The 22,866-nt window shown below is 40.7% G+C and overlaps 1 protein-coding gene across 1 annotated transcript in view; it reads right to left on the minus strand.

The window, feature by feature from the left end:
- LOC112049866 (prolow-density lipoprotein receptor-related protein 1) overlaps positions 1-22,866 on the minus strand; it is a 108,428-nt gene that overhangs the window by 58,515 nt on the left and 27,047 nt on the right. The window contains exons 5-8 of the mRNA XM_052885873.1: positions 17,903-18,074; positions 16,504-17,833; positions 14,565-14,957; positions 13,473-14,493 (exon numbers count right to left, since the gene is read on the minus strand). Coding sequence (XP_052741833.1) covers positions 13,473-14,493; positions 14,565-14,957; positions 16,504-17,833; positions 17,903-18,074 — 2,916 coding nt within the window. The remainder of the gene's footprint in view (positions 1-13,472; positions 14,494-14,564; positions 14,958-16,503; positions 17,834-17,902; positions 18,075-22,866) is intronic.

Here is a 22,866-nt window from a genome sequence, read left to right on the forward strand (position 1 = left end):
CGTGGAACATACAACACGGAATAAACATATCTGTAATGCGCACACGTTCATGCACAGCCTTGCTTGCATGATCAATACAATCCACCCTCGCGGGGTGTTTATCAAACATGTATGGATACGAATATCTTATCTATCTATATAAATTATTCAAATACCCGTGTCGATGTCGTGTGTGTGATCGCCACCCCTCGCGAGGGGAATGCATGAAAAATGTTAAGATTCCATCGCTTGGAACGCTTGCGCAGCCTTGCTTGTATGATCATTATAATCCACTCTCGCGGGGTGTTTATCAGCAATGTACAAGAGACTAATGTCCTAAAGCCCTTGCAGGCTGACTCACTATCTTTTACGTTTGCTAGTTGACATATACAAAATTGAGTTTCTATGTAAAAATGTCATTTATTGCTTACTCGTGAATATCCCACAGTAGGTAAATGACATTTTTCCAATTGATATGGGTTGATAATAAAGACCAAAATAGTGAATAGGCCAACTAGATTTGTAACCAATGGGTTAATTAATTACTTTGTAACAATGGCGTAAAAATCTGATGAACGAAAGCGTCAGATTAAAACATCATGTACATTTTGGTATAGAGGTTAAAGGCAGGAAACTTATTTTTCCGAATACATCAAAGTTTTTTTTAAAGGTATTACTGGATGTATACAGTTTATTATTTGCAAAATTTATAACCATACTCCAGGTTTCATAAAACTTAGAAACAAACGAAAAGGTAAAACATATTATGATACCCTCCGTCACCTAGCAAATGTAGAAAAACGCATAAGCGGTAACATAAAAATTTCTATTAAAACAAAGGATTCTAAGTGAATCCTTTTTCAGGGGCTCGAGGCCCATCAAGGGTATTATGTATGCTTTAAAGTTTAATGCATCCAGAAAACCTAAAGTATTTTGAGATAGACTTCATTTCAAGCGGTCTTTTTAGCCACCTTTTTCACCACCTTTTTCAATGAGAGAAAATGGTGGCACCAGAAACGTACAGAGGTTAATCTGAGGTTATCTCCTACCGTTCTCTCAAATAACCTCGTGTTTTTCTTAATCTATATGGAACATCGTTCCACACTCCTGTTTTGGAAGAAATATCAACAATTGTCTACTTAATGAAATACAAAGGATCATAAAAGCACCATGCTCTGTTGCTAATACTGAAGCCGGACCAATATTTAACCTCATTCCACTTGCTAAATACGCACAGCATCAAAAACTCAGTTTGAAGAATAGACACAAGCCTACTTGCATGTGTATGTAATAAAATCCCAAAGGTGCTTCCTACGTTTTGTATACAGGGAATTGTTGGACATTACTTCCTTGTCATTTGAACTATGCATGTCTCTTTCTCAAATACTTTCTCAATGCTATCGAATTCGCAGCATGTTTTGTAAGAGATATGTAGAATTAAGAATCGACAATTTTAACATTTACTAAGAAAATAATACGAAGCGTAGATGTAGACTATATCGAAAACTTGCCCGTTACCATTGAATGAATGAATGACCTTGTTTAATATAATCAGACTGCTAGCTACCTACTTCACTGACACCCTCAGTCAGTGTTTTTGTTAGTAGCAGATGCCTTTGACCACGCTTGGGCAGCGTTACTAAACATTCACCCTCAGAGGTATTCATGGTCACGAGAGGAATAGGTACTGCATTCCAATAAAAAGGAAATGTATGTCATACTACTCGTATATGCCCCTAGAATCAAGCTCACCTCCTAAGCAACATTCAATTGGACAAAATGACTGACGTTACATATTACGGAGGAAAAGAGAAATGAGTTTAAATATAGAATATAACAGTTAAAATTGCAAGATCTTTATGTCTAGCAACCTTAATTAGACTATCACTAAGTTCACAACAGTACACAATAGTATACGCGGCAGGAACAACAAGCATGCAAATCACTTGTTATACAACATCGCCACCTTCCATACTTGGCGCTTTCATTACTGTAGCATAGAAAAAGTGATTGTGAAATAGGGTATGTCGGTGACTGATCTATTCTGATCTGACTCATTAAATAAGGTACACGTAGTCCATGATTACTTGTACGTATCCCGAGATGTAACTTACGCTCAAGTTGTTTTATACGATGTGTACAATGTGTATAGGGAATTTCCCACTTGCTTTATGGTATCGCCACCACTTACACTGATTCTCAGAGAATCATCAGAATCGGTTGAAAGGAATATATTTAATAGCCTTGATAAGAGTAAGTCTTATGTCATTTGGATCTCAGATTCCGAGTGCTAGCAGTACCGATAATTCTATAGAATGAAGACAAATTTATTATAATCACGACAACGGACTTAGCAGTTACAAAACTGTTAGAGGTAGTCTTCAAGAAATATGGGAAAACCTGAAATTATTTCCTGTCAAAACTTAAAAATCGGCTTGTGTAGTGTTTGTCTAAAAGTAACAGTTTTAGTACATTATATGACCTAATGTCTAAGAACTGACTCAGTTTAAGTTTCTTGAATCTTCAAGTAACCTACTTAAGAGATCAATAACTTTGTAAAGCATATCCTTAAATTCATGCCAAATTGTTAAGAAAGCCTAAAAATTCCATGCCACCAGTTTGGAATGTCAGTAACTTCTTAATAAGTTATTTTTTCAATAGTTATATTTTTGTAGGTACACTCTGAAAGGCGTGTATATGACCTAACATTACTTATTATAGGGATAACATAGTATAAAATCTGATGATTTTATTTAATTTTGGCCGCAATTTGGCTCAAATACCGATAGAAGTATTTACTCTGGCTGGAAATTATTTGTAAATAAAATAATCACTATCATAATTTTTCTTTAGGAAATAATAAGTCTATTTCATTATTAAATAAAATAACTATCCACTACGACTAAATGCAGCAAGAATTAATATTAATTTCTTTGTAATAAATTTAAAACCGCCTCGCATATGGTTATAGCAGAATGAGTAAAGACGTCACGTAAGAAATCTTCTTAACGACTATATCGGTCAGCAGTGTTTTTCCTAAATAATTTAGTGTGAATATCAATTATATGATGAAATCCCTAAAATTAAAAGTATTGAACTCCAATCCAAAAAATGTATGGTATGTTTTTAGTTCATTGATTTATTTTTGAATGTTTTGAGAGTTGGAGTCGCGAGATCAACGAAAACACGTTAAGCACTGCTAACTGTTCTATTTATTAATATTTGTAAAATATAGTAAATGGCTGATGACATATTATGACACTTGAATGTCCAAGAGTTGACAGTTTGAATAAATAATATCCACATAGATACTTATTACTGGCTACCATTGTACCGTAGACATGTATTTTTGCTACATTCCAACAAAATGGAATATTGTATTATGCACAGACACAGTAAGTCTAACTTCGTTACTAGCTTGTTCTCTAAATAAAGCCTAATCGAATTAGAGATAATATTGTTATAAAAAGTTTTATTTTAATAATCACATTGGCGAAATAATACCATAATGTGGCGTCACCAGGCGAAAACAAACAGGCTCTCAATATAAAGCTTCCAGTTACGGTCAATATTTTAATAGCAGCGTTTTACCTGAAATAAAACGCATATTAAAATACTTACCTCACTGGAAGCTTTAAGTAATTCCTGCCTGGTGATATATTGAGCCAATGAGCTAAAGTCGCGCTCAGCGATTTACGAAACTTCCCGAGCCCGACACCGCCAGGTGGCGCCACATAGCCAGACGTGACGTCAATAAAAGTACGAAAACTGGTATGAAATCGACGGAAACGGAAATGCTACTCTCAATATAAAGCTTCCAGTGAGGTAAGTATTTTAATATGCGTTTTATTTCAGGTAAAACGCTGCTATTATTGTCTTTATCTAGTGAGAATGGTTATCCTAATTTGGAGATGGATGAAATTTTCAATCTGTTACCATCAAAGTTGAGACGCATTTACTTAAATAGGTACTTACCTACGAAAAATTTTATAAGTGGAGAAAACAACAACGAATGGATTCACTTACGAAAGGATTTTTTTAAACTATTATCTCCCATGTTTATCTTCATAGTAGCCGGAAATTATGTTACTGGGTAAAAGCATCTCCCTTAATAACCAAAATTGTAGACTTTGTATATTTAATTTTCAATTAAAATAAATCATTGAATATTGTACTAAACTATTTTATTTTCTCGCAATCGTAGTGAAAAGCAGAGTGTAACACGTGGGGCTAAACCCATTATAAACTCGGTTTCTATTTAGGCGGCCCTCGCCTTCGTCTCGGGCCCTAAAAATACCTCGTATATAATGGGTCGTTTTAGCCCCTTGTATAACAATCTACTATTTCACTACTCTTGCTCAAAAACACTGTCATATTACCACTCCACAGCGGGGCTAAACAAGCATTTCAGCCTCTAGTAATTTTGTTTTTTAATTCTTGTCTGTTACGAGTACTAGCCAAGTACTAGCCTACTATAAAACGGTAGAGGTTTTATTCGAAAATAGAATCATTATAGGTAAGGCCCTGATTGTTTTGAAAAATAAATAAATAACTTTGAATTGGTATGAAATGCCGCGTTCTTGTCTGTGGAATGTGTTCATTTTTTTTATTTACGAATTTTATTTTTCAGTTGCGAATAGAGCGAGATTTGAAGACATGGAACATCCTTTACGGCAATACCTTTGCCTTTTTCTCATGTGAAAAAAAATAAAATTATAAAGCGAGAATTTGTTTTGTATTAACTTAACGCTACGTTTTTGTAGATAGCTATTAATAGAGCTTTGGCCTTTTTTATATTCATTTGACGTATCACATGATGCAGTTTGAATTTTTATTTTTGTGTCATCTTGCCCCCTAAAAGTGACCTTTATATTCAAAAATTTTAGAGTTTAAAGTTTTCCAGAACTTCTGTATTTTTTTTTTACAAAATTTTAGAAAGTAGATTTGGAGAAAAAAGGGATGTTCACTATTTTTAAATGTTATTTTTCTGTATACTCCGTTAAAAATCTATATTAATTTTATAAAGCTGAAGAGTTTGTTTGTTTGATTGAAGGCGCTAATCTCAGGAACTACTGGAACGATTTGAAAAATATTTTCAGTAATAGATAGCCCATTTACCGAGGAAGGAGGCTATATTATATTTTCAAAAAAATTAGGGATCCTTCCTGAAACTCCGATAGTGTAACCCAAGGTGCACAAAAGTTTTCTTTACATGGCGTGCGCTGCAAAAACTATTGATGTTAGTTTTCACTCTGGATTAACACATAGGCTACTTTCATCCCGGAAAATCCATGGTTCCTGTGCGATTTTTGAAAAACTGAATACCACGCGGACGAAGTCGCGGGCGACCGCTAGTGATAAATACTCGTGAAAGAATTATTTCGATACGTTAATTAGTTTTCAAGTTATGTATATATTTATGTGTATATTTTATATTAGTATGATACATATTCGCCGAGTTAACACAGTTTTTGTCATACAGGTCGGACCGAAAATCCTCTTATGCAAACTTATTCGCATGCGCTGCCTTAACCATTGTGTAAAATTGAAATTAATGTATGGAGGCTTTATGTATCTTTAAAAGTTCTACAAAAAAGTCCGCGACACCATATATCTATCTTCTATATATTAGCAGATAGATATAAGTACCTTTTGTGTTTTAAAAATTATTAATTTTATATACTTAGGTTTACGTCATTATTTATGCTACTTAACTTAAATCCTTATCAAAATAAATTATTTAATAATCACAAGGATATTATGGAGATAAGATTTGCCCTTTATGGTATGTTAATTAGTTAAATAGTTTCGGAGATAATACAAAATTTCTAAAAGACGCAGAAATTCCGCTACATGACGCCCCGCGCTTTCAATTACGTAGTTCCCGTTCCTGTGTGAATATGGGAATCAAACATAGCCTATGACGCTCGCAAATAACGTAGCTTTCTATTGGTAAAACAATCTTTCAAATCGGTCCAGTAGATCCAAAGATTATAATTTTAACATAAAAGTCTCTATTTTCCTTTGTCATCGCACCACGCTCATAGGGCTGGACCGATTTTGCTAAGGGTAGGGGTTGTGTAAGGGTAGGATAGGGGTAAAGGTATGGTAGGGGTAGGGCAGGGTAGGGGAGTGTATGCCTAGGTTAGGGGTAGGGAAAGGAAGATTACGGGTAGGGTAGGGTACGGGTAGGGTAGGGTACGGGTAGGGTAGGGGTAGGATACAGTTAGGGTACGGGTAGGTTAGGAGTAGGGTAGAGGTAGGAGATCGATACTGAAGCCTATTTTCTATTTTTTGTCTGTCTGTTTGTCTATTTTTTGACCGGTCATCACGCTGAAACTACAGAATGAATTCAAATGATACTTAAGACGATTTGAGACCATAATACGTAGAAGGATAACAGGATACTTTTTGTCGCGAAAACAAAATCAGAAATGGGTGAAGTAGGGGTAGAAAGTTTGTACGGAAAGTCCTTAATTTTTCTAGGTACATTTGTAAATGTAAAATGATAAGTGGACTATTTATTAGGTATAAGTTATAAGACTTGCAAAATAGAATGTGAAATGGGTTGAAAGTTGACATCGATTTTTACGCGGACGAAGTCGCGGGCGTCCGCTAGTGATGTATAAATAAGTATTTAGTCAAATAATTGGCTTGATAAAAGTATGTTTTTTAAAGAAAAATACATTTATTTATTAGTCTTCCAGGGCAAATTGTTCGCAGGTGTAACAAAGTCGCGAAGTAACATTTGTTCGGTCTAACGCGTTCATAGAAACTGTTTCTATAGAATCGTTGTCATCGTCTTCGTCGTGTAAAAAGCTCAATAAACATGCCAGTTGTGTAATCAAAGGGCATATAAAATGGTCAACAACTCCTAGTTTGATAAAAGATGAAGTTACGTTTCATTTTTAAGTATTTCTAAATTAATTATATCAAACTTGTAATAAAAAAAAATATCTAAAAAAACGACTTTTAAGCCGAAACAGCAAAATTTCGATCAAGAGTCGAATATTATGTGTAACAAATCTAAGCGATGTGTTTGTTAATCTGTGTAAAATTACTCGCGTGTGTACAAATGTGTGTGTGTGTGTGTGAATCAAATTTATAGTGAAAGAAAACAATATATTCATTGGTGTTAAATAAGTTCCATGTGTGAGTTTACCTCATCTCCCACAAAAATTTACAGAAAATTTTGTTGGCGAATATGGGGGTGCTATATGGGTTCATATGTCTGAGTTTAATACTTAGGATGTCATCTGCTGTCAGTGAAATATTATGGAAACTGCAATTTGTATGTCAGCGCTATTAAAATCATTTTCAATGTCCTCTTGACAAACTGCTCCTTCCCCAATGCGTGGAAGGAAGCCACTGTCATAGGTATTCACAAGCCGGTCCCCGCGATCTCCCTTCTAGCTATCGCCCTATTAGTTTACTCAACACTATTGCCAAGGTGTACGAGATTATTATTCTTAACCGTTTAAAGGCTGTAAGCGATGAGAAGCAAATTCTCATCAAACAACAGTTCGGATTTAGAAACCAACACTCCTGTGTACAACAAGCGCATCGCCTCACGGAGCATATTCTCACCGGCCTTACCCGGCTTCGCACTCCCATTCCAACTGGGGCCATTTTCTTCGATGTAACGAAGGCACGAAGGCCTAATAGTTAAGCTTAGCCGCTTGGGCGTGCCTAGCAGACTTGTCCGATTGTTTCACAAGTACACTCTTTGCGAGTGATATACCCACTGACCATCCAGGTGTGCACATCGCCCAGTTCGCGGATGTTCGCACTGTTCGCACTGTTCGCACTGTTTGTGACACACCCTTACCGTAGATGTTCAATAGCCCGCCTCCAGAAAGCGGTAACACACTTAGCAAAGTGGTTTCGCAAATGGAGGATAGAGGTAAACCCAGAGAAGAATGCAGCAGTGCTCTTCTCGAGGAAACTTGCACGCCATTACTTCGATTTAAAAGAGGTCTCCTTACACGGGGCACCCATCCCGTGGCAACGCACTGCTAAATACCTAGGTGTGACCTTTGATACCCGTATGAGCTTCGCGACCCACATACAGAAAGCCAGAAAAAGAGCTGCTTATGTGATGAGTCGTCTCTATCCTATGATATGTGCTAAAAGCAAATTATCCCTCCGCTCCAAGGTCACTCTATAAGACCTGCATCCGTCCAATAATGACCTACGCTAGTGTAGTGTTTGCCCATCGCCCAAAGGCGACCCTAAAACCCCTTCAGGTCCTTCAGAACCGATTCATGCGTCAGGCCACGGGCGCTCCGTAATTTGTGCGCAATAACGACCTACATAGAGACTTAGATCTCCCCACAATAGCCCAATATATGAAACAGCTCTCGAAAACTTATTTTGAGAGCCGCCACCCACCCCAGTCAACTAGTGGTTGAGGCTTGCAGCTACATCCCCGATATCAATATTTTCTATCTATATTTTCAAACGCAAATCTACAGTTTTCTCCCTAATTAGTCTAATTAACCTATTTATTATTAATATATATGTTGTCGATTCGAAATAATTATTTTGTCATGTTTTATTATTCAGGTAAAGTTCCGATCGAGTCTACCGAACCCCTTGACGAAATTATTAATATATGTAAAAAGAAAACCTCTTTAATATTATTTCTTTTTGGTAATTTACTTTTTTTTTTCATGACATTGTCACATTTTAAATATTCGATATATTATTATTGACTTAACAGCAAAATATTAAAATTTTTATTAAAATATAAACTAAATGTAAATAATAGCGTTGAATGTTGTTTTTATATTTTATTTATAGGTAAGTTTTAGTTTAGTATTTAATTTAATAATTTAATGTAAAATATTGTAAATAACAATTATATTTTATTTATAGAAACACAATCAAGCTTTTATTACTACTATCACATTTATGTGAAATAATTATCATTATAAAACAACATTTATTAACTATTTTACGAAAAATGGAGAAACTGAGGTTTGATTTTGAAGTAAAACCAACAAGTGATGGAAAATCAAACGCAATATGTGTAACTTCGATTGCCACACCTGATGGTAAAACTTTCAGTATACCAGAGGAATATCAGCCGGTAAATCTCCACCAAACAATTTATAATACTCCAAACTTTGTTAAGGTAAAAAAATCCTTCAATAAAAGATACCAAACGAGAAAAGTCTGGATAACCTTAACTAAGGAAATAAAAGATATTTATTTGGATGCGGAGCAAAATGTACAATTTTATGATTTTTATCTCGAAGAAATTCAAAACTATTCTGAAATTATACCTAGTAGTTCACATGGAGTACTAGAAAAATTGTTAGAAAAAATGCTTGAAGAAAGACATAACAAACCTGAAAATCAAAATTTAGGGAATATTGCAAAAGATTTCATGATTGAAAAATTCAATGGTAGAAACTCAAATGCTTATCAATGGCTAAAGGATTTTAATAAAGAATGTGAACGTTTTGATATAAAAGAAGATATAAAGAAAATTAAAGTTTTAAAAAATTTTATGGAGCAATCTAGTGTCGATTGGTATAGTTGTATGATAATGAAACATACAATAGAATCAGAATGGGACAAATGGGGAAAAAGTTTTTGTGAGACATTTGCAAACAAAGGATTGTCACCCATTAGATATGCTCTGTCCTTTAAATATCAAACAGGTTCATTACTTGCATATGGTTTAAAAAAAGAAAAACTTTTACTGGAAGCAAGGAAATCAATTGATACTGAAACACTTATTGACCTTATAGCGGTCGGATTACCGAATTATGTGGGGGATCAGATTGATCGAGCAGCTTTGAAAAGTACTGAGGATCTTTACTATGAAATTGGAAAATTAGAACACCTTGTAAGAAAGAATAAATATGACAATAAAAACAGTATTTGCTCTGACATTAAATTAAATAAAAAAGAACAAACAAAACCATGCCCCATATGTGTGAAAGAAAAAAAGGGGAAACGTTACCATTTAATGGAAAATTGTTGGTTTAAGGATAAAGATAAAACAGGAGTTGTTAAAACTGTAAATAACTCTGAATTGGAAGTTGAACTGAATGAAGAGAGTCCAAAAAACTAGATGTGCCACCATTAATAAAAGTAAAGTTACTATTGAATGATACGTTAGATATTTCTGGAATTTATGATTCAGGTTCAAATGTATCATTGATTAATGCAAAATTGTTAAAAATACAGAAAAATGAAAATTCAAAGAATACCCAAATAGTAAGCTTGAAAACTATTAATGGTGAGAAGAAAACAAAAGGTATAATAAAACTTAAAATAAAAATATACAATATTGAAAGAGTTATGTATATCTTCATAATAGATAATGAAAATTTTAATTATGACTTTTTGATTGGACTAGATTGTATTAAAAACTTTAAGTTGATGCAAAATGAACAACTAAAAATCGTACAATTTAATGATCCAAAAGAAAATGAAACCATAAATAAATGTGAAGTGAATTTCAATGAACATATTGACACGGCAAATTTTGAAATATTGGTAAATCATCTTGATTTATCCCAACAATCAGAAATTGATAAGTTGGTAGAAAAATATAAACAAGTGTTTGCTAAGGATAAATATGATATCGGCACTGTACGGGATTATGAAGCACATATTGATTTAAGTGTAGATAAATATTGTTGCAAACGTCCTTACAGATGTACAGCTGAAGACAGAATAGAAATAGAAAGCCAGATATCAAAACTATTAAAAAATAATTTAATTGAGGAATCTTATAGCCCATTTGCTGCCCCAGTTACTTTAGCATATAAAAAAGAAGACGGTAAGAGAACAAGGCTATGTATAGATTTTAGAGAATTGAACAAAATTGTTATTCCCCAATCACAACCATTTCCGTTGATTGAAGATTTAATGATCAAAGCTGTGAATTGCGAATATTTTTCTACTTTTGACATAAATTCAGCCTTTTGGTCAATTCCTTTGAAAATAGAAGACAGGTACAAAACTGGCTTTGTTACACAAGAAGGACACTTTCAATGGACGTGTCTTCCGTTTGGATTAAAGACTGCGTCAGCCATTTTTCAAAGAATATTGGGAAATATTATAAGAAAATACGAACTTTCCGGTTTTGCAGTAAACTTTATAGATGACATTTTAATTTTTTCTAAAACTTTTGGAGAACATATATTACATATATCTAAGTTACTTGAGGCAATACTAAAGGAAGGCTTAAAACTGAAATTTTCAAAATGTACTTTTGCGGAAAAATACGCAAAATATTTGGGTCACATAATAGAAAATAATTCAGTAAGGCCTTTGAAAGATTATTTGTCTGCTGTAAAAAACTTTCCACTTCCTAAAACAAAAAAAAATATACGCCAATTCTTAGGAAAAGTTAATTTTCATCATAAATTCATACCACACAGTGCAATTATTTTAGATCCATTACACAATTTATTAAGAAAAGATGTGAAATTCATATGGACTGCAGAATGTCAAGAAGCATTTGATAAAATAAAAACATTATTATGTTCAAAACCAGTTCTAAATATTTTTGACCCAGAACTACCAATATACATTTATACAGACGCTAGTATAAAGGGTGTAGGAGCGGTTTTGAAACAAAAAGATAAAAATGAGGATATAAGACCAGTTGCTTATTTCTCAAAAAAGTTAACTGAAACTCAAAAAAAGAAGAAAGCTATATATCTAGAGTGCCTAGCAATAAAAGAATCTATAAAATATTGGCAACACTGGCTTATGGGAAAAGAATTTATTGTATATTCAGATCATAAACCATTAGAAAACATGAACATTAAATCAAGGACTGATGAGGAACTAGGAGATTTGATGTATTATTTATCTCAATATAATTTCAAGATAAAATATAACCCAGGAAAATCCAACCAGGAAGCCGACTGCTTAAGCAGAAACCCAGTTTTAGAACCACACGAAAACAGAGATGATTGTTTAAAAGTTGTAAATTTAATAAGTCTACAAGATATAAAGAATGACCAATATAGAAATCAAGACCTACAAAAACAAAAACTTATTAAGAGAAATGGAATTTACTACAAAAAGAATAAAAGACGGGAAAAGATTATATTATCAGAAGAGATGAGCATAAATCTTATAAAAGATGTTCACGTTAGTTATTGTCACATTGGGAGGACCCAGATGATAAATAAATTAACACCATTTTATACAGCAAAAAATTTCATCAAAAACATTAAAGAAATGTGTGATGAATGTGAAACTTGTATTAAAAACAAATCAAGGAAGAAATCAAAATATGGTTTAATGTCTCATTTAGGTCCTGCAACACAACCTTTTCACATTGTATCAATTGATACCATTGGCGGTTTTGGAGGATCACGATCAACAAAAAAATACTTACATCTTTTAGTTGATCATTTCACAAGATATGCTTATATTTCTACATCAAAGACACAAAGCTCCACAGATTTTATTAAACTAATGAAAAATGTTACAGAAACTTACAAAGTAGATATGGTATTAACAGACCAATACCCTGGTATCAATTCCAAGGAATTCAAAGAATTTCTGAACCAGGAAAATATAAAAATGATTTTCACTGCTGTGGATACACCTTTTTCAAATGGACTTAATGAAAGGCTAAATCAAACATTAGTCAATAAAATAAGGTGTAAGATTAATGAAAATCAGAATAAAACAGCATGGAGTACAATTGCGCAAAAATGTGTAGAAAAATATAATGAAACAGAACACACTGTTACGAAATTTGCTCCAAAATACCTTTTAGAAGGAGAAAATGTGAATATTTTGCCAAATGAACTGAAATCAAGATACACTAAAGACGATCTAGAAAGAGACAGAAAACTAGCTCTGGAAAACACACTAAAATCTCACAATTATAATAAAAAAATATTCGACCAGAATAGGCAAGAATATAGATTGAAAATAGGAGATAGAGTATATGTAGAGAACGGAAATCGTTTAAATAGAAAGAAAACCGATGAATTAAGAATTGGACCGTTCAAAATTGTACAAAGGATTTCCAATTCAATCTATGAAGTTGATACCGGCCACAAAAAAGCGGAATCAAACTTTTATCATATCACAAAACTGTATCCTGTTCTTAATGAGAGAACAATTATAAATTAGAGAACATTATTTAGATAAAGTTCTTTTTTAAGGGGGGGAGATGTAAAAAGAAAACCTCTTTAATATTATTTCTTTTTGGTACTTTTTTTTCATGACATTGTCACATTTGAAATATTCGATATATTATTTTTGACTTATTAGCAAAACATTAAAATTTTTATTAAAATATAAACTAAATGTAAATAATAGCGTTGAATGTTGTTTTTATATTTTATTTATAGGTAAGTTTTAGTTTAGTATTTAATTTAATAATTTAATGTAAAATATTGTAAATAACAATTATATTTTATTTATAGAAACACAATCAAGCTTTTATTACTACTATCACATTTATGTGAAATAATTATCATTATATATATATAAGTAAACACCTTCGCACGTGCGTCCGTCGGCGCGCAGCCGCATGAGCGGCGGGCAGGCGCACGCGCGCGCGTCCGGCGCCTCCGCCAGGCACAGGTGCGAGCAGCCGCCGCCCGCCGCGCACGGCCCCGCGCCCGCGTCCGTCTGCAGGTCGGCGCGCACCAGCGCCAGCCCCAGCGCCTGCGTCGTCGCGCGCGCCGCCAGCGCCACCGCGCCGCCGCGCCACTTGTCGGCGCTCAGCACGCCGCCGCCGCGCCAGTCGCTCCAGTACACGCGCTCGTCCAGCACCGCCAGCGCGTACGGCCGCGTCGGCCGCGCGCGCGCCGCCAGCACCGTGCGCGCGTCGCCGCCCGCGTACTCGGCCGCGTGCAGCGAGCCGGCGCGCGCGTCCGCCCAGTACACGCGCCGCGCCGCGCGGTCCAGCGCCAGCGCGTGCGGCCACGCGCCCGGCGCCAGCGCCGCCAGCGCCGCGCGCCGCCGCCCCGCCAGCGACGCGCGCTCCACGCGCGGCGCCGCCGCGTCCCAGTCCGTCCAGAACAGCAGCGCCTCCGCGGGGTCCAGCGCCAGCGCGCGCGGCCGCCGCAGCCCGCGCAGCAGCGTGCGCGCGTGGCGCCCGTCCAGCCGCGCCACCGCCACGCGCCGCAGCCCCGCCTCCACCCAGTACAGGTTGCCGGCCGCCCAGTCGGCCGCCAGCCCCTCGGGCGCCGCCAGCGCGCGCGCCAGCGGCTCGGCCGGGCCCGCGCCGTCGTCGCGCAGCTCGGCCCGGAACAGCGCGCCGGCGGCCGCGTCGGCCCAGTACACGCGCAGCGCGCCGTCCGCGGGCCAGCGCGCCCAGGCCAGCGCGGCGGCGGACGCGGGCGCCAGCGAGCGCGCGCGCCGCGCCGGCGGCCGCACGCCGCGCAGCTCGCGCCCGTCGCCGAACAGCAGCAGCGCGCGCTCGCCGTCGGCGCGCTTGCACGCGAAGCCGTCGGCCGCCAGCCTGTAGCCGGCGCGGCAGGCGCAGCGGTGGCGCGCCTTCAGCGGCTCGCACGTCTGCGCCGCGGGAGGGTCAGTGTGGCGAGGAATGTCAGCGTGCACTGCCGGCGGCGGCGCCGAGTACGCACCTGGCTGCACACGCCCCAGCGCGCGCAGGGCGCGGCGGGCGGCGCGGGCGGCGCGCACGACAGCGCGTCGGGCTGCAGGCGCAGCGGCGCGGGGCAGGCGCACACGGGCCCGCGCGGCGACGCGTGGCACGCGTGCGAGCACGGCGCCAGCGCGCACATGGGCTCGCCGCAGCGGTCCGCCTCGTCCGCGCCGTCCGCGCAGTCGCGCCGCGCGTCGCACTGCTGCTGCAGCGGCACGCAGCGCGAGCCGTTGTCGCAGCGCAGCGCGGGCGCGGGGCACGCGTCACGCGGCGACTCGGTGCCGAGCGCGATGCCGGGCTCGGAACCGGGCGCTGGGCAGTCGGCCTCGTCCGAGCCATCGAGGCAGTCCGCGCGCGCGTCGCACCGGAACTCCTAACAAGTGTGTCCGGAGCTCAGTAGGTGTCAAAGGTCCAGAGTTAGCATGGGCGTAGCCAGGTTAAAGGTCACTTCTGGGGGGCAAGGTGAAAAACAAAAAAAAATAATTCAAACTGCATCATGTGATACATCAAATGAAAGAGGTTGTAACGAAGTGTACAGAACCCTTCCAGAACCCAAAGCTTGAGCAAGGATTCCGACTCATCCGATATCATTTAAAATATCAAATAATAACAACTACAAATTATAATAAAGTAAAACCTATAAGTAATAAATATTTAAAAAAATATAATATGACCTTTTCTGATACCTACCATAGATACAAAGAAAAAATAATAAATAAGTCGAGCCGTTTCAGAGGTTGTTTACTAATATTGCTAACGAAATTTTAATATTGAGTATCGACTCTGTTCAGTGAAGAAGATGTAGTCCCACCCAGGAAATAGTCCTAGCTACGCCAATGATGCTAAGGAAAGAGAAAGACTGATAAAGAAGATCTGTATACTCGTATATAGTGAAATCACGAAAGAGGAACTTATTAACCCGATGGCCGCGGCGACTAGGGGGTTTCTTATAACCCCCTAGTCAATAACAATGAAGCGACCCGCGATCCAAGCCGCCGCAAGCGAGGACAGACCCCAACGGAGACCTCGACCCGAAGAATCGGACGACGACTCAGACGCCGGGCAAAAGCGAACAACTAAAATAATTAGTTTCCAAGTTATTTAAAAAACCCAACAACAATTGACCATTCCCTCGCTCCCCTTTCTCTGAAACTAATAAACTTAAAATTTTGAAACAATTACAGAAGTTAGCTTTCTGCTTCAAGATATCCGGAAAACTTGAAACTCAACTTCAAACAAATGAAAAGACTTCTTGCTGAGAGTAATTCGAAAAATGATGCGTGAGAGTAAATAAAAATGTTTATTTTATTTTTAGTTTAATTTTGTTAATAATGTAATTGTGTGATAGATCCATATCTATATTTATAAACGCAAATCTAAATTAGTTTTTTCCCTAATTAGTCTAATTAACCTATTTATTATTTTTTTAATTCATTTAATGTATCTATTCGAGGTAACCTGTAAGTGGGTCTATGACACAACAACTTCACTAATCTATGTTTTTGTAAAACTCATTTTTAATTGTCATAACCTGTTGGTACCCTATAAAAATAAATAAATAAATAAAATAAAATAAATAAATCGATAACAAAAGTGACGTCACTCTAAATCCAATGTGGCGGCCTTCTTCTTTCTTCGCGGAGGACTAAGTTTGTTACTAATGGGAGTTATAAATCTCTTATGTTAAAAAGAAAATAAAAGGCAAATGTTCGAAAAAAATATATTAAACGTTGCACTTTTTGAAATTAATAATGTCCGTTATTAGAAATATATACCCTCATTTGTTATTTAATTGTGATTCGAAATAAATAATAGATAAGATTTACCTTGACTCATTCATTGCACACGGGTTGCCAAACTATAAGAAATTATTAAATATTTAATTCAGTCGGATGTTTCTGAGATTGTACCGTCCTAACCTGGCTGACGCAGTCGCCGTCGCCGCAGCGGAAGTCGCTCGGCGCACAGGCGCGCCCGGCGGCGGCGCACGCGCGCTCGTCGCTGCCGTCGGCGCAGTCGGCGCGCGCGTCGCAGCGGTACTCCCACGGCACGCACGCGCCGCCGTCGCACTGGAACGCGCCCGCCTCGCACGCGGGCGCCGCGCACGCCTCCTCGTCCGAGCCGTCGCCCGGCCCGCAGTCGAGCTCGCCGTCGCAGCGCCACGCGCCCGGCACGCAGCGCCGCGAGCGCGCGCAGCGGAAGCGCGGCGCGGGGCACGGCACGCGCGCGCACGCCGCCGCCGCCTCGTCCGCGCCGTCCACGCACTCCGCCGCGCCGTCGCACAGCCGCGCGTCGGGCACGCAGCGCGCGCCGTCGCAGCGCAGCTCGCCCTCGGCGCACGTCGCGTTCGCGCACGGGCCGCCCGCCGCCGCCTCGTCCGAGCCGTCGGCGCAGTCCGCGTCGCCGTCGCACAGCAGCGCCGCGGCCACGCAGCCGCCGCGCGCGCAGCGGAAGCCCGCGCACGCGGCGCCGGGCGCGTCGCCGCACGAGCGCCCGTCGGCCAGCAGCTCGCGGCCCTCGCCGCACGCGCAGCGCCGGGCGGCCGCGCCCGTGGCCAGGCACAGCTCGGCGCAGTCGCCGTTGCGGCGCGAGCACGCGTTGGCGCCGCCGCGCGCCGCGCTCTCCACCAGGCGCACGTCGTACAGCGGCGGCGGGAAGGCGCGCAGCGTGTCGGCCGTGCCGTTGGCGTACAGGCGGCGCAGCGCGCCCGAGCCGTGCTCGCTCCACAGCAGCCAGTCGCCGAAGGGCGCCACGCCGTAGGGGCGCGCCAGCGGCAGCGCGGGCGAGCGGCGCGCCAGCAGCTCGCGCGCCGCGCCCGGGGCCAGCGCGCCGCCGCGCGTCACGCGCACGCGCTCCAGCTTGTCGAGGTAGGTGTCGCACCAGTACAGCAGCAGGCGGCGCCGCTCCAGCGCCAGCCCGTTGGGCCAGTGCAGCTCGGCGTCCAGCAGCGTGCGGCGGCGCGACGCGTCCATGGCCGCCGACTCGATGCGGCCGGGCGCCCACGCCGCCCAGTACATGACGCCGTTGGCGGGGTCGAGCGCCAGCGCGCGCGGGTGCGAGCGCTCGCGCAGCAGCGCGCGGCGGTGCGGCGCGTCCAGGCGCGCCACGCTCAGCGCGCCCAGCGAGTCGTCGGTCCAGTACAGGTTGCGCCCCATCCAGTCCACGGCCAGCCCCTCGCAGTTGTCGACGCCGTCCGCCGCGAACACCTCGCGCGCGCCGCCGTCCAGCCGCTGGCGCACGATCTCGTACCTGCGCAGGCCGTGGGCGGTGTGGGCGCTGCGGGCGGTGCGCGGCGCGCACGCGGCCCGCGCGACTCACCTGTGCACGTCGCAGTAGTACAGCATGCCGGCGGCGGTGTCCACGTCGGCGACGGAGGGGCGCGCGGCGTGCGTGGCGGGCACGAAGGCGTCGTCGCCGCGCGCCAGCGTGACGCCCACGACCATGGGCGGGGAGCCGCGCACCACCACCACGTAGCTCTCCGCCGCGACCACTGACGCGAGTGGACGAGTGCTCGGTTAGTATTGTGAAGTAGGTATATAGTTCATCAGGTAAAGTTTTTGGGGTTCCTTTCTTACATGCAAAGTGATGATGAATTTTTTATCGTATACGAGTAGAGTGGGGTATCGTTATCGGTATTTTTGTGCATTACATATTGGAATAAAGTGCTAACTTAATCTACGGAACCCTACGCTGCCCAATACGCACTTGGCCGGTTTTTTTTAGTAATGTATATGCCAATTTATTAAACATGTTAAATGTTCAGTCCACGGATCATATTCAGTTTATAATAATAATAAAGCCTTTATCTTATAATTAGTGTTCCTAAAGACTCGAAAACCCTTTAGCCCTGATGTTGAGGACTCGGAGTCTTTTTTAGGGCTCGCCGAATGGAGAGCCTTTTAAAAAGACTTGAGTCGTAAAAAAGGCTCGAGCTCTTTTTAGACTTGAGTCGTATTTCAGAGCTTATTGTTTTGTAGTCGGAGTTGAGACTGTGGTCTTCTGATTAAGACTAGCCTTTTTATTGGAACGAGGTTTACAGTGAATGGGGATGATGACTACGTTTGAATATATTGATTTTTATGATACGTTCGGGTAAATAGGGTCAATGTTAACTAATATATACTTATAAAGCAAAGATTGTCTGGATATTTGCAAAATAAATGAGATTATAAAATTTCAAAATCTATTAAAAATCTTTTATCGTAATTAGATGAAAATTCATACGGTTTTAGATTCCTTACATTAAATGTGACATTTTTTTATATTTGAACTATAAACATAAGCGCACAAATAACAAATATATCAGTAATTTTGTTTGAACGCACATACAAATCTAACGATCATTACATTACCTACGACGTCATTAGTTCGTGCCATTTTGTATGGGGCGTTTTTCAGGGATCCGTGGCAGCGCCGCAAATCTGACCCTTTAAATCCCTGTAGCTCCGAAAGTAATGATCGCAGATACCCTGTTCCTTTTACAAAATTGCTTTACTATTAGCATACTCTTAATTTATATACAATTTTAAAAACTGTCATCATCCCTATTGGCCGAAATCGCCATTTAATATTTTATGTTTATTTAGCGATATTTCTGTGTACAGGTACAGGACACACAGGTAAGTTAATTATTTAAAAAAAGCCGCCATTTTGAAATTTATTTCTAGGCATGCATGAATGGCGAAAACAGATACTGAACTCAAAATTTTAAAAAATGCCCACCATTTTGAAATTTCTTATTTCTGCCCCTATTTCTTTCAAAATCGATTGCATGAATGGCGAAAACAGATTCTGAACTCGAAGTTTAAAAAAATGGCCGCCATTTTGAATTTTTTTATTTCTGCACCGATTTCTTTCAAAATCGATATCTAGACATTGCATGAATGACGAAAACAGATTTTAAAACAAAATTTTAAAATAGCTCTCACCAAGCCCTTTCATTCAACACTCATATTGTAGAGATGCATACGAAACTTAGTTCATCATGTATATGAAGTCCGCCATATTGCATTTAGAGTGACGTCACATTACTTGTCGAGTTACTCTCAGCAAGCCCTTTCATTCAATACCCATATTGCAGGGGTGCATAGAAAACTTGGTCCGCCATGTATATGTCGCCGTGGAAGCTTGACTCACTGAGGGGTCTATGGCCTCAGACCTAATAGTTGTCATGTTTGCTCTGTGGTTGGTCAGCAAAATCTACGTTAATTAATTTAATAAATTTAGAATCAAGTTTTATCAATAGGAAATGATCACATAACTCTCATCCAATGGCATCGCGTCCCAAATGGCGCGTACGCGTGTACCGTCACTGTGTATTCACTCTAGTGAGGCATCCTGCCTCCTTTTGTCTCCGTAGTCTATTGATTTAGTAATTCAGTTCTAATCGCGTTTTTAAGATGGAATAATCGTCTTCTACAATCTACTTGTTAAGTATAGTGAAATAGTGAAGTGTTAAGTAGTGTTATTAAGAAAAGGAAAGTGATTAGTGACTTGGGCTATTAATTGGTTCAATTCTTGTTTGAGCAGCTTGAGGCGTCATGCTGCTTGTCGCGTTAGTGATTTTGTTCGATAATGTTTCGTGATGAAGTAATTATTGATCTTAAATTGTTTACTGTGGGCATGGAGAGCATGTCGGGCAGGGTTGGTGAGTGTTTACTAGTACCACAACTACCAGGGTAAAATAGTAAAATTAAGAGTAGTTTATTGCGTAAGCGATTAGTGAGGTTAAGCATAGCATACCTATTGTAATTGGCAGAGCCGATGACCAAGGTTAGGTCAGCGGTTCTGTCCATATTTTTATTAATGACCCTACGTTTTTTACGACATATATGAAGTCCGCCATATTGCATTTAGAGTGACGTCACATTACTTTTCGAGTTACTCTCAGCAAGCCCTTTCATATAATACCCATATTGCAGGGGTGCATAGAATACTTGGTCTGCCATGTATATGAAGTCCGCCATATTGCATTTAGAGTGACGTCACATTACTTGTCGAGTTACTCTCAGAAAGCCCTTTCATTCAATACCCATATTGCAGGGGTGCATAGAATACTTGGTCTGCCATGTATATGAAGTCCGCCATATTGCATTTAGAGTGACGTCACATTACTTGTCGAGTTACTCTCAGAAAGCCCTTTCATTCAATACCCATATTGCAGGGGTGCATAGAATACTTGGTCTGCCATGTATATGAAGTCCGCCATATTGCATTTAGAGTGACGTCACATTACTTGTCGAGTTACTCTCAGAAAGCCCTTTCATTCAATACCCATATTGCAGGGGTGCATAGAATACTTGGTCTGCCATGTATATGAAGTCCGCCATATTGCATTTAGAGTGACGTCACATTACTTGTCGAGTTACTCTCAGAAAGCCCTTTCATTCAATACCCATATTGCAGGGGTGCATAGAATACTTGGTCTGCCATGTATATGAAGTCCGCCATATTGCATTTAGAGTGACGTCACATTACTTGTCGAGTTACTCTCAGAAAGCCCTTTCATTCAATACCCATATTGCAGGGGTGCATAGAATACTTGGTCTGCCATGTATATGAAGTCCGCCATATTGCATTTAGAGTGACGTCACATTACTTGTCGAGTTACTCTCAGAAAGCCCTTTCATTCAATACCCATATTGCAGGGGTGCATAGAATACTTGGTCTGCCATGTATATGAAGTCCGCCATATTGCATTTAGAGTGACGTCACATTACTTGTCGAGTTACTCTCAGAAAGCCCTTTCATTCAATACCCATATTGCAGGGGTGCATAGAATACTTGGTCTGCCATGTATATGAAGTCCGCCATATTGCATTTAGAGTGACGTCACATTACTTGTCGAGTTACTCTCAGCAAGCCCTTTCATTCAATACCCATATTGCAGGGGTGCATAGAATACTTGGTCTGCCATGTATATGAAGTCCGCCATATTGCATTTAGAGTGACGTCACATTACTTGTCGAGTTACTCTCAGCAAGCCCTTTCATTCAATACCCATATTGCAGGGGTGCATAGAATACTTGGTCTGCCATGTATATGAAGTCCGCCATATTGCATTTAGAGTGACGTCACATTACTTGTCGAGTTACTCTCAGCAAGCCCTTTCATTCAATACCCATATTGCAGGGGTGCATAGAATACTTGGTCTGCCATGTATATGAAGTCCGCCATATTGCATTTAGAGTGACGTCACATTACTTGTCGAGTTACTCTCAGAAAGCCCTTTCATTCAATACCCATATTGCAGGGGTGCATAGAATACTTGGTCTGCCATGTATATGAAGTCCGCCATATTGCATTTAGAGTGACGTCACATTACTTGTCGAGTTACTCTCAGAAAGCCCTTTCATTCAATACCCATATTGCAGGGGTGCATAGAATACTTGGTCTGCCATGTATATGAAGTCCGCCATATTGCATTTAGAGTGACGTCACATTACTTGTCGAGTTACTCTCAGAAAGCCCTTTCATTCAATACCCATATTGCAGGGGTGCATAGAATACTTGGTCTGCCATGTATATGAAGTCCGCCATATTGCATTTAGAGTGACATCACATTACTTGTCGAGTTACTCTCAGCAAGCCCTTTCATTCAATACCCATATTGCAGGGGTGCATAGAATACTTGGTCTGCCATGTATATGAAGTCCGCCATATTGCATTTAGAGTGACGTCACATTACTTGTCGAGTTACTCTCAGCAAGCCCTTTCATTCAATACCCATATTGCAGGGGTGCATAGAATACTTGGTCTGCCATGTATATGAAGTCCGCCATATTGCATTTAGAGTGACGTCACATTACTTGTCGAGTTACTCTCAGCAAGCCCTTTCATTCAATACCCATATTGCAGGGGTGCATAGAATTTTTCCATTCTGTGTTGACAAACTTGTAATGATTTAATATTTTCATTAGTGCAACTCCATGTCTGACATCCGTAGGTCATGCTCGGTAGAACACAGGTATTCATTATTTTCTTTTTATTCTTAATTTTCATATCCGAGTTTTCATAACATCTTTTAAGGCCCAGTATCTCTTCCATCCTATGCTTATTCTATTATGATTTCTTTAGTTGTAAGGTCTGTGGGAGATATGATTTGACCTGGATATGTATACTCGTTTCTATATTCCAATTCAGTGGTATTGTTAGGAATAATAGGATTTTTAATGCAATTTGTCATAATCTTGGTTTTGGCTGTATTCATTGACAATCCGACCTTTTCGCTCACATGTAATAGTTGTTCAATCATGTCCTGTAGGGTCCTAGGATCTTCGCAT

The sequence above is a fragment of the Bicyclus anynana genome, chromosome 2 (assembly GCF_947172395.1).
Source record: "Bicyclus anynana chromosome 2, ilBicAnyn1.1, whole genome shotgun sequence".
NCBI lineage: Eukaryota > Metazoa > Arthropoda > Insecta > Lepidoptera > Nymphalidae > Bicyclus > Bicyclus anynana.